Here is a 12,639-nt window from a genome sequence, read left to right as displayed (position 1 = left end):
TAGGTTTATTCATAGAGGAGAAAATCAAGTTCAAGGTTTCATCTTTAAATTTCGCGCCGAAAACTCCCAGCGTGACGTCACAAATTTCAAAGTGTACTTATCGTGTTTTGGCGCCATTGGCTCAACAAAATTACCCCTTGGTATGTTAAGTCTATGGCCCCCTAAGAGGACAATGTACTTCATTTTTACCGATTAGGGACTACGTAGGCGCCTTCAAAACATGTGACGTCACGGCGAATGGTGCAGAAACTTCAAGGTGGCGTCGCCACCCACGTTTTGTTTTTGCGCGTTTTCTCGCTTACTAAGCGTCTTCTCGCAGCAAGCGTGGTGTTTTTAATATCGTGAAAGAGTACTTTACTAATATGAGAAATATCGTTTTGCTCTTTAGTGTCCCTTTAACACCGCACGATTGAAGGACATCATTCGTGCTGTGCTGGCGCTCCGCGTTAACCACAAAGGAAACTGCGGCTACTCGCACAAAATTGTTCCTCGTTTAACACATCTTATAGGCTTACGAGCTATAGATGGCTTGCACTCACGTCACTGAAAGAGCCACGTTGGAGCGCCAACATGGTGGGATGCGAACTTTGTGATGTCACGTTAGTGTTATCAGTACATTGCGCGCTTGTTCCTTAGTTACTCATGCACAGAGGCCCAATAACGTTCCAGCGACGTCGTTATCACACTGAAGCAGGTTAATCGCAGAGTGATTATACTGCCTTGACGTCAACTAAGCCGCCATGTTGGAGCCATGTTGTGTGTCCATGACGTCATGTGCAAACTATCAATACTGAATCGAACATGTGGTACGCGAATGACAACTAAACTTCCCTCACTTACTATGTTGCCCTGATTACAGGAACCCGAGGTTCAGCTGCAACCAGCACGACGTCCTGCCCAAGATGGACTTCAGCAAGTGGAAAGACACGTCGTACCTAAAGAAATAACCACTGACACTAACACAATACCACATTTTTTTTTCTACCGAAAGCAAACTGCGCGAGAAAAACGAACAGCGGGATAATGTCTTGTCGCATCCTCTGCCCCCCCGCGCAAATGCGCAAACCGAACGAGAAGGCACACTGCCGGAGACGACGACTTGCTTGTAGCGGTCGTCAGCCAATCTTAAGACTCGTCGCTTCCGCTGTGATGCTCTGCGATGTCACGCGTTATCATGCACCATGCCGTAGAGTCGGTATGAGCAGCCATTACATGTTCAGTGTCTATCATGTGCGCTGCACACACACCCACTTCGCAGAAGCATCGGCAGTGTTCTTGGCGCGGCAGTGACGACGTCAATCTTTTGTTTTCTTAGGACGTCGCCGAGTAAAGGCACGCGCTGCAATTCATGAAGGCAGAGGATGCGACATCTGGCGGCGTAGCTCTCTGTGGTGTTTAAGGATGTTTGGATTCAGAGCGTCAAGCATTCCTTTAGGATGTACAGAGGTAACGACAGAGTGCATTTTGTAATATGACTCGGACTCATGCTGCGCTGCACGAGAATAACTATAGAAACACGATGCCAGACATTACATTTGTAGCGCAGGTTTGCAGGGAGTCATGAAGCTGTATTAGCGGAAGCGGTATACTTAATGTATCATCTTTAAAATACGCGCAGCTTGTATCTTTTAATAACGTTTTCTTTAGTGCCATAGCGTTTTTAAAACAGAGTGGAGCATTTTCAGAAATGCGAACACGCCACGATGGACATGCTGGTTTCGCTCTATGAGTAATGCGTTATTGGCGTATTGGTATTTCTGACTGCTTCAAAAACTTTAGTATAACGTAAAGTGTTTTTTTTTTTATCGCGCATTTCACGTTCTTAGAACTTCAGACAGGTGGCAAGTGTATGCGAAACTAGACTCGCAAAAAAATTATTAGAATTTTCATGAGGGGCTAGCTTAATTCGAACTTTTGCACATTCAAGATTAGCATACGAATCAACGGAGCAGCCATTCCGTCTACACACGACAAAAAAAAAACATCGCACAGCTGACTGTCAAACGTCCGGTTCATAAACGTTGCAAGCTCCACGACGCACATTATCGTTCGCATGCGCTCTACTTTTCAAGAACCGAGGTGGTCATTCAGGTGTAACGGCGTTTCATTTACCAGAAAGACTGGTCTAAACAGGACAGAATGATAAGCAGCCCTGTTGTATTAACGGCGTAGCCACAGCGAACAGTCCGAAACTATAGCCAAGCTACAGCTCGGACAAAGCGCGATGAGTGAGCGCTGCGCTTACGAGTTAAGACACGCGGTAACCACAGCCTTGACATCACTGTCTATTCTCTTCGAACTGCATTGTTCGCGTGCCTTCGCCGCCCGTGTACGGCGGACCGCCACACAGATGCCCACTTGCGGCTTCTCTTTTGTACATACGGTTCCCGACTACGCACTTTCGGCGTCTACGATCCACAGGGCAGCTCATACGTCACGGATAACTCGGTCGACGCGCGCTCGCGTCCACTCTACCCCCGCCTTGCGGCTGTGTTACCGCCTCACTCTTCAGCTAAATGGCACCGTAGTGCAGCTACATTCAAGGAATCTCCCTCAAGCCTTACTACTACACATGCGTTAACCGCACCAGTGGCGACCTGTGCATACGCACGCAGTCCAGCTGTCAGAGCTTCACATGCTAGTAGGGGAGTTGGGAGTCTGGTACTGTCACCCGCACCGGTGTCTTGCACAGGCGTAGTGCCATTTCGCATGCACAGACAAGTCCTAGCCGACCGCACGATAAACGCGCTTATATATGGTACAGTTGATACATATATCATTACAGGCGAAGTCCGCCATCTTGTGTCCTCAGAGCCAATCAGAAAAGGAAGAACTCGCTGGCGGCAAATCGCCCAGAGCAAGGCCCCCCAAGCTGAAATGAAATGAAAAACACATAAAACTCCAGAGTAGATGACACGACGCCGACTCACGGTTATCTAGAAAACGAGGGTAATAGCAGCCCGTCACGCAATGTGTAGTTGCTGCCATTGTACAACAGCTTCGCAGGGCTGCGTCCAATAGCATCGACACCATGGCGGAACTCTAACAGGGCAGGAGATACGGTCTGCTGTCACACTTTGATGAAGTCTCACGTTTTTCAAGGGTCTCCTAGAGTAGATTCCTTCCTTTGTCCCATCGCTTTTATTCTGTTCTTGCCTTATTTACGATACGGCGACTAGTACAACGGATGAGCATCTTTGGATAACGATTCCACTGTCATAAGCACCTGCAAATCCTCGACAAGAGAGCTACGAGCGATGCTGCTTTAACTTAGGAATGGCTTAGCCGGTGACAGCGTCTCGATTGATGCTCTCAGGCTTGCACAGTATTGAGGGAATATGGCGAAACAGAAATCGTTAAAAGGAAAGGCTCACCTGTGCCATACCACCAAGGTGCATCGTAGCAAATCCCCGCGCGTGCGAGTCAAAATTTCGTGAGTCAAGAGGAGGGCAAAGACAGCCAGCCTCATTAGAGGTAACACTTAAGTTTTGTCTCACTGAATGCCATAGCGGTTTTAGTAAGCTTCAAAAGGCATGAGCTAGCACAACATAAGTTATATGCAACGTACTGCATCATGGTACGATGCTTGCAATTTGACCTACGGAAGAGAGAGAGAGAAGGCAATACGGACAAAGGTTGGACAGCTACACTCCATGACTCCCTTGACACCATCTATCGTGCCCTCAGCAACCACTTCAACGAAAATGCGCTAACATTCACTGCATTTTGAGCTAGAGACAGGAATAGCGCAGAAAGAGTGCTGAAAGCAAGGAGAGAACCAGCCTGCTGCTAGAGAAAAACTTTGTGTGTTGAGATAGCCACTGATGCGACGTGGGAGCAGCAGCTGCATGTAAAGAACTTGGCGACATAATGTCCTCATCGGCGAGGACGTCCGACAGTGCGGAGACCAATCAAATGCCAATAACTTCGTTTCTTTCCTTTCACTCCAGAATTTTTTTTAAACGTTACACATGTAGAACGCCAGCGTACAAGTTTCTTGTTTTTTTTTTCTTCTTCGGCACCACCTGCCTTTGTAAATACTTCCCAGTCTCCTCCCTCCCTCGTCTATGATATTTATATGTGACACCCCTTAGGAGGTCAACGGGCTTCGTAAAGCACCAATGACAGTGTAGGGCGCTATCGCGCTACAAGGCTGCATTCAGCGTAGTGCTTTTCCGACGAAGAACGCACACTTCCCAGTCTCGGCGCTTTCATTCTGCAAGACATTTCGGGTATAGAAAGACTCAAGTGCCTTAGAATACCTCGTCTTAAAGACATCTTGGTACCATTCTCGTAGAAAATAAAAAAAAAAGTGCTAGCTTTATATATGTCCCACGAGGCGCGAGAGCCACAATATTTGTGGCCGTCGTGCTGCCTCATAATAAAGAGCAAGCGTTTTTTTAATGTGCTACTGCAACGCGAATCTGGTGAACATTGCTAAGAGGCGACGAGTACCAATGGCTGTGTGAAGTCCGTAGCCCAAAAGGGTCAAATGTGTTTTCTTTTTCTTCCCGTTTCTATATATACCTCCTGACTTTTCCGACACAGTAAAGATATTTGATGTGAGTGAGACAGCGAGCGAACGCTTTGAAATGATACACACGCAATTTTTTTTATCTGTATGAGAAGTGTGCAACCTTTTGTTAACTAACTTCTGAATAAAAAAAATGTTGGTTTTTCATTAAGCCTCGGGTTGCCTGTCTGCTTTACTGTGTACTGCACAAATGGTGTACTAGAATGTAAAAAATCAGTTGACTCCAACTGCTTATCTAGTAAAAAAAAAAATCTGCATAATCCAGTAGGCTTAACCTTTCAACAATAGTGTCATAACATAAACACTGATATCCAGAAGCGTAAAAGCATGGGCTAGTTGGTTGGCGCACACCGATAGGTTAAAATTAGATTATGACAATTATCTATCATTCAATTAGCACTTGTGTTATCAGTGTCTTTGTAGCCATGTGGTATATTTCACAATATTTGAACCTTCCAAGAAATTCTTTCAACAAAGTTCGATACATGTAGGAAAGCTACTCTCTAGGCTAAAAACTTGCTCAATCGAGGTTTCCACATTCCAATAGCCCAAGAAACTCCCTTATTACACATCGAGTGGGTGAGACACCTGTGATTACATCAATACATATGACATAGATTAGCATTAATTGTAAAGCGTAGCAAGCAATATCACATTGCCCAAAGACCGGAGAAAGAGAAGCTGCAGTACGCTACGCTAGCGCTAGAAGATGCCATTATATGCGGCTGTTTCCGAATCTGAGAAGAAAAAAGCTACTTATTTATAGGAAATAGTACATGGCTTTTTTTTTTTCAACAGAGTCAAGGGTGCAAAAGTCAACAGTATGCCAGTTGCACCCAAAGTTAAAGCACATAATAACGGCAAGGTTTAGTGCTACGCTCAAGCTCTGACACAGTCAACATCGGCTTTTCACACTCGACAACCTGTGGAGGCGACATGCAGAGCATGAAGGTGGGTTCGTTTGGCTTTGTCATTTCTGCATCCGAGCACACTGTTTGTCTTAAAGGAGTACTGACACGATCTTGAGACATTGCAAAATGGACATTTTGCCGTTTCCTCGGTATGCAATGTCAACGCTGTCCACACACTGGTGTCGGAGAACACGTATAAAATATTTTAATTTGACTGAAGTTTTCGTCGCTGAGCATCTGCAAGCCAGCCCCACTGCAATGGACATCATCCTGACGAGTCAAGACAGTTCCCCCGAGTTTGCGAGTTCTGCGTCCTGCGTGCAGCCTAAATCGCAGAAATGACTCTCAGGGTCACTGGACGACAGTTCACTCATCGTTGTTTATGTGCACCACGAGCAGATGACGGATTTGCCTCTAGTACGTCGCGAGTTTCTGTATCCCTGTGACGTCATACCGACATGAAACGTCACCGAGAAGCCGCCCCCTAGATATCGAAACCGAAAGTGTCTTTTTAATGTAGCGGTAATTAAAATATATACGATGCATTCCCAGGCACCACAATACTCGTTTTAGGATTCTCGACACAGGTATTTTTATTTAGAGCAACAATAAGAATTTTTTTAAATTCGTATCAGTACTCCTTTAAGGCCTTATAGCTTTCCTAATGCTGGCCACACGTGATTTCAATACCAGGACAGCAAGAAAAAAAAGGGGGGGCAGGCCTGCGCGGAAAGCGCAGCACAGTCACAGCGAAAACTGGAAGAGCGGCATTTCTAGGTCCATTGTCTTGGGGCTACTAATACAAATACACTAGCAAAGTACCTACTACGCCATAAATAGTAATTTCTGTGAAGTTGGGAAGCACCTACTATACCATTATTCGTCATTCTGCGGAGAAGCGAGGTACCAGCTACACATCTGTAACTGTAAGGCATTAGGTGCACTTAGTTGATGCGACGACTGATGACAACGAATAATTGTGCCTGAGTACTTTGTAATTGGTTGGAAGCTTCAAACGACCCACTAGTTACGTAATTCGCGTTGTGCGACGCCCGGTCGCTATTTCACTCTCCCATAACGCTACATAACATACGTTAACGTGAGAGAGAGAGAGGGAAAGAACTTTATTGAAACCCTGAGGAAATGGATCATGGGCTTATGGGCTCCCTTGCCAACCAATACAAGTGCATTTGCGAGGAACCCATTAGGCCATAAATCATCATAACTTTTATGAAGTAGAGAAGCGGCCACTATGCCATTTTTCGTCATTCTGCGGAGAACCGTGGTGCCCGCTAAACACCTGTAAGACATTATGTGCACTTTGTTGATGCTGTGCCTGATGACGATGAAGAATTATGGCAGAGCCCTTTGTAATGGGTTGGAAGGATTCAACAAGCCATTCGTTGCGCAATTCGCATTGTGTGACGCCTGGTTGCAGAATTCGCGTCATGTGACGCCTGGTTGTTATTTTACTCTTATACCACGCTATATTACATATGTTAATGTGGTTTCTTCCCGACATGAATCCGGTGTGGGGAACCAGCGCTGGAGTTTCCGCGGACAGGGTGCGCCGCCCTGCCGGGCACGGCCGGAAACACTCGGGCATACAAACAAATACGAGTGGCTGCTAACGTGAACCATGCCGCCGTGCGCGATCATCAAACGAGGAAAAAGAAGCGTAGAGACCGGCGGTATTGTTGTATCCACAAATGCCACAATAAAAAATGTCTTTAATAACTGAAAAAAAAAATAGTCCAGAGCATAGTTGACTCCCTTCGGCCTTGCTTTCCACCGATGCACATGGGTTGGTGCTCTGGAAAACATCACAAATCTTTTACTTGAAACTCGCCTTGAAAAAGTTAAGGAAAGCACATGACAGCTTAGGTTGCGTAAGCATCGCGCCGTACATTACACATACCGTATTTACTCGATTGTAACATGACCACGATTGTAATGCCAGGGGCGACATTTCATTACGTCCATGAAGAAAAAATAGAATTTCGGTATTCGATTGTAACGCGAGGGTCGACTTTAGGTTGCAAAAATCTAGAAAAAAACTTGCGTTACGTTCGAGTAAAACGGTATTATACGTCACTGTCACGTGCACAGCTCTAGACCGGTTACAAATTTATGACCGCTAGAAAAACCGTGTTGTCTACGCATGTTCCGTTGCTGATCACACACTGCATGTCAAACTCGGAACCACCACGAAGTCAGTTACCACTAGGTTCCTCAAAGGCATTTTTTTAAAGTATCAGGCTTAGACGACGGCCGATCGCAAGTTTGCAAACGGTCTGCAGACGATGGCGAGTCGACGTCGTTAAAGCACGAGACCTGCGACATGTTTGTATTTCCGCTAACACCCTGATCTCCACATTACACCGGCCTTTTTACATTTATTTCACGCTTCACCGTCAGCTTCAAAAACGTTTTTTTGAAAGACTGCGATACGAGCATTTAGTGGGCACATGCAAGCCGTTGAAAATACCGTAAAGCAAAACGTAACTACAGATTACGTAAATGTGATATGCTCGCTCAAAACAGCTGTCACTCACTGGGCTGAATGTTCTAACTTCTCAGTGCTGCCTGAGGCACTAATTTTATTTCAAAGCGGGCGCGCAACGAGCGCACTGCATACACCGCGCGTCGAGCTTGCTAGCGCAATTGAACACACTTACCTGTAAGTTTACGTCGTGCGGTCACTTCGCCGAAAGGTCACAAGCGCTGTCTCTTCAAAAAACAGCTTTTTCCACGTCATAGACATACTTCGCATTGGACAGCTTCCGTCCTTTCGGCAGCACACTCTCGCGAAGGTACCCGACCGCACACATCACATCACTGAAACCGCAGCGGAGAATAATCGGTGGCATCGCTGCTCGCCCGCTGCGCCACAGTGCAGCGAAGTGTCCCGATCTTCGCTAGTCTTGCGCGTTCCAAAGTACCTACAAAACGACGCACATCAAGCAAAAGCCGCGGTAGTGTCGAATGACGTTCAGCATGCGTTTGAACGTGCCACGAGGTATGCGAAGGCACGTTGAAATGTGCCGTCGTACGCCTCGCGGCGGCTCTGTATTACTAGATGTTTCTCAGCTAGCTCGCCAGGGCGGCGCAGCTTGTACATTTTAGGCGCGCCACCTGGGCAGCGCTGGCTACCCGTAGGGTCTTTTTGCAGAGGAGTTTCAAGCACCGGCATGGCTCTATGGTAGAAAAATGCTCACCCACGCAGAGGGCCGAAGTTCGAACCCCGTTCTATCCTGAATTTTATTGCGATAGCAATTATATGGACAGTCTCGGCTGGTTTTTGCCGTCGCCGTCACCACCGTCATGCTGCGTATATGTATAAGTATGTATATATACATCAATATCCCAAAGAAAAATAAATCAGAAAAATGTTTCCAGCGACCTCTCACTTCGCAGCGCGGTGCGCTAAGCACTACTCCACAAAGCGCAGATCCCTCAGTTAGGTAATGGCGAGCGTTATACACGCACCCTTTACCGTTTGCAGTCCTCCGAGACGGCAGGCGCTTATAAGCGTTTCTTCACTACCAGCGAGATGGCGCTAGGAGCACGACGGGCGCACTTAAAGGCGTCGGCCAGCTCTCTCGCTTCTTCTAATATTTGCGCAGGGAGAACCTTGCCCTTCCGCTGTCTGCTAGCGCGGGCGCTCGAACAAGCTACCGCAGTGTTCATGATTCCCAGCAGATGGAGCTAGGGGGTAGCTCTCACTAGAGTTACTGTATATGCTACCTTTAGGTAGCAGAGTTGCGCATCTGTTTTCCAACGCCGCTAGCAACCATGCATTGCGGAGAAGCTGAAGCTCGGGCCAATTTTTGTATTTCTCGACGCCGCCGTTGCAGCTCACTCAATTAACACTAGTAATCGACAGCCAATGTTTACCGCCGGCCTTCGACACGCCAGACATGTTTATCGGCGACGCGGTAGGCATGTCGCCTGCAAAAATGGAGTGCGACTTCACCGCATAGCTGTGGTTGCTAGTTGGACCTATGCGCTACTCTGCTACCTAAAGGTAGCATATACAGTGACTCTAGCTCTCACTAGAGTTTTAGGGGCGAAGCTCCTTAAGGCGGCACCCATTCGTCCCTCGTAGTCGTAGTCGTAGTAGTCGTAGTGCGTAACCAGTCTTACGCTTTGACCTCCAAGGTGGTGCCGGTGGGAGATTTTTCCTGTGCGTTGTTGAACAATAAAAAATTCGCAGCGTGCGCGTTAACTAAAAGCCGAATTCTTCTGTCTCTCATTCCCCATTAGTAGCCATTCGCATGTTCCAGTAGGAAACGTTAGTAGAAGTAGAAGTGTAAGTGTTAGCTAAAAGCCGACTTCTTCTGTCTCTCATTCCCATTAGCAGCCATTGTTTACCTCCAAGGTAGTGCCTGGTGAGATTTCTCCTGTGCGTGATTAAACAATAAAAATTTTGTTCAAAACGCCGTTGATTGATGAAATAAACCAACGAAAGACGCCAGATGTTTTGTAAAAGCAAAACGAAAGAAAGCCAGATGTTTCTAAAGCAAAACGAAAAGACGCCAGCTGCTTAACGAAAGACGCCAGATGTTTTCTAAAGCAATGGTTTTCTAAACAATGAAAATTCACAGCGCACATGTAAAATTAAAGTGAGCTGCAAGTCGTCATAACTCATCGAACCTTTAGTATAAACGCGCCCGATCTCACGTCGGTGATGATGTACTGGGCAGAATTCACGGAAGATTCACGGTTTACCGATGAACCTCCGCATCTTCGCCCACTCATCATCATTCACTCCGTGGATATGCTGTGATTTTTTAGGGGCGAAGCTCCTTAAGGCGGCACCCGTTCGTCCATCGTAGTCGTCGTCGTCGTCGTCGTAGTAGTAGTAGTAGTAGTAGTCGTCGTAGTCCGTAACAAGTCTTACGCTTTGACCTCCAAGGTGGTGCCGGTGGGAGATTTTTCCTGTGCGTTGTTGAACAATAAAAAATTCGCAGCGTGCGCGTTAACTAAAAGCCGAATTCTTCTGTCTCTCATTCCCCATTAGTAGCCATTGGCATGTTCCAGTAGGAAACGTTAGTAGAAGTAGAAGTGTAAGTGTTAGCTAAAAGCCGACTTCTGTCTCTCATTCCCATTAGCAGCCATTGTTTACCTCCAAGGTAGTGCCTGGTGAGATTTCTCCTGTGCGTGATTAAACAATCAAAATTTTGTTCAAAACGCCGTTGATTGATGAAATAAACCAACGAAAGACGCCAGATGTTTTGTAAAAGCAAAACGAAAGAACGCCAGATGTTTCTAAAGCAAAACGAAAAGACGCCAGCTGCTTCACGAAAGACGCCAGATTTTTCTAAAGCAATGGTTTTCTAAACAATGAAAATTCACAACGTACATGTAAAATTAAAGTGAGCTGCAAGTCGTCATAACTCATCGAACCTTTAGTATAAACGCGCCCGATCTCACGTCGGTGATGATGTACTGGGCAGAATTCACGGAAGATTCACGGTTTACCGATGAACCTCCGCAGCTTCGCCCACTCATCATCATTCACTCCGTGGATATGCTGTGATTTTTTTTGTATATGCTACCTAAAGGAAGCATATACAGTAGCTCTAGCTCTCACCGCGCATCGCGTACGTGTAGCTAAAAGCGTTTCAGATGTCGTGCACGTTACGTACGTATACTTTTCACGTTTGCGTACGTGAAGTCCCTACGTACGTGAAATTAAAACTGTCTAGTAGCTGCCGGGTAGTGATGGACGCGCGGTAGTTGCAGCGCGTCCATCACGCGCCGCGTTTCTTGCTATCGCATTCATTGCTTCACCCTTGCGTCAAAACTGTGACTTTTTTTTCTATTTTAGTTTTTTTTTTCTTATTTTGCGTGATAGCGGTTACGGACACCGGCGGCAGCGGCGGACAACTACGGCGCCAAAAACGGCCGTTGAAATGATCTCCATAACAGCTTTCGCTGTAAAACACATCTTGAGTGTCAGTATATGTAAATGCCGCGACAATAAAATTTTGTGAGTTTCGTTTTAAAAACATTCACCTGAACAGCGACCTACAGTGAAACCTCGGTGATACGATCACAGTTCATACGAATTTCGGGTTGATACGAATTTTTCGTTGGTCCCGGCCAAGGCCCATTGGCCTGCAATGTAAAGGAGTACGGTTGTTGCGAACCGATTTTCACCCAGCGACGTTTGATACGAACGTTCGCTACCAGCCAGGTACGAAGAGGTGCTGTCCGCGCTGTCGCAGAAGACGCGCCAGTCACGTGCGAGCGCGGGCACGCAAGCGTGGGCATGCGCGCCGCACCGCCAAATCGTAGAAATCATGGTGTAAGAAAAACACTTTTCTTACGGTCAGAATAAACCTTCAGAGACGCGTCACGGCCACTGACTTGTCGCGGGTTAGAACGCACCTGGTTCATTAATTAAATGCGCGCGTACGGGCCGTATATTTACGAGTGCTGGTATGATTGCCGACATCTAAAAACTTAACTGACAATCATTCAGGATTCTTCCTGACGTTGCCGCGGCCCTGACAAACAATAAATCAATATGTACGCCAGCTTTCTTTTGCCGAATGCTAATTTTCCATGCTTTCTGGTGATACGAATTTCGAATGATACGAATATTTTTGGTGGTCCCGTGAGATTCGTATCACCGAGGTTTCACTGTATTCGAGACAGAATTCAAAGCGTCTGTGCACTAGGTAAGGGCGAATACTCGGGCGCTTCGAATATTCGAACGAATATTACAGTATTCGAATTCGCATTGACACGAATTTAGATTACTCTAAATTTCGAAGTTTTCGAAATAAACGAATATATGCATATTTGAGGGCATTTATTTTCCTGTAAAGGTGGTTTCACTGCAGAGTGGTGGTGCTATGCCGTGAAACCACTCTTCCAGAAAAATGCGCACTGCCGCGAAGCCACATTACAAGGTTAAAAGTACATACATATTATGTTCACCTCCATTAATTACTTTTTAAAGTTTAAGAGCATGTTATACAGGCTTATGTGCACTAAGCATAGAAAATTTTAAACCGTAACATATTGTACCAGTTAAAACTTGCACCCTACTGCTGTACAAATATTGCTACTATTCAAAGTTGCTTCCACTTCACTTCGAGCGAAAAAAAAAATCACATTCACACATGCCTAGTTCTAATTCTTAAAAATGTAAGTTGAAAAACAAATGAAGTGAATACTTGT

At 46.1% G+C, this 12,639-nt stretch overlaps 1 protein-coding gene across 1 annotated transcript in view; it reads left to right on the top strand.

Annotated features, from left to right (window-relative positions):
* LOC119383338 (peroxidase-like) overlaps nucleotides 1-4,685 on the top strand; it is a 193,382-nt gene extending 188,697 nt beyond the window's left edge. Inside the window, 1 exon segment of the mRNA XM_049412480.1 lies at nucleotides 860-4,685. Coding sequence (XP_049268437.1) covers nucleotides 860-947 — 88 coding nt within the window. The 3' untranslated portion in view covers nucleotides 948-4,685.
* The last annotated feature ends 7,954 nt before the right edge of the window (nucleotides 4,686-12,639 follow it).

Source organism: Rhipicephalus sanguineus, chromosome 2, assembly GCF_013339695.2.
Source record: "Rhipicephalus sanguineus isolate Rsan-2018 chromosome 2, BIME_Rsan_1.4, whole genome shotgun sequence".
Classification (NCBI taxonomy): Eukaryota; Metazoa; Arthropoda; class Arachnida; order Ixodida; family Ixodidae; genus Rhipicephalus; species Rhipicephalus sanguineus.
The sequence above is the reverse complement of the archived record's forward strand: the minus strand, read 5'-3'. Positions and strand labels throughout refer to the sequence as shown.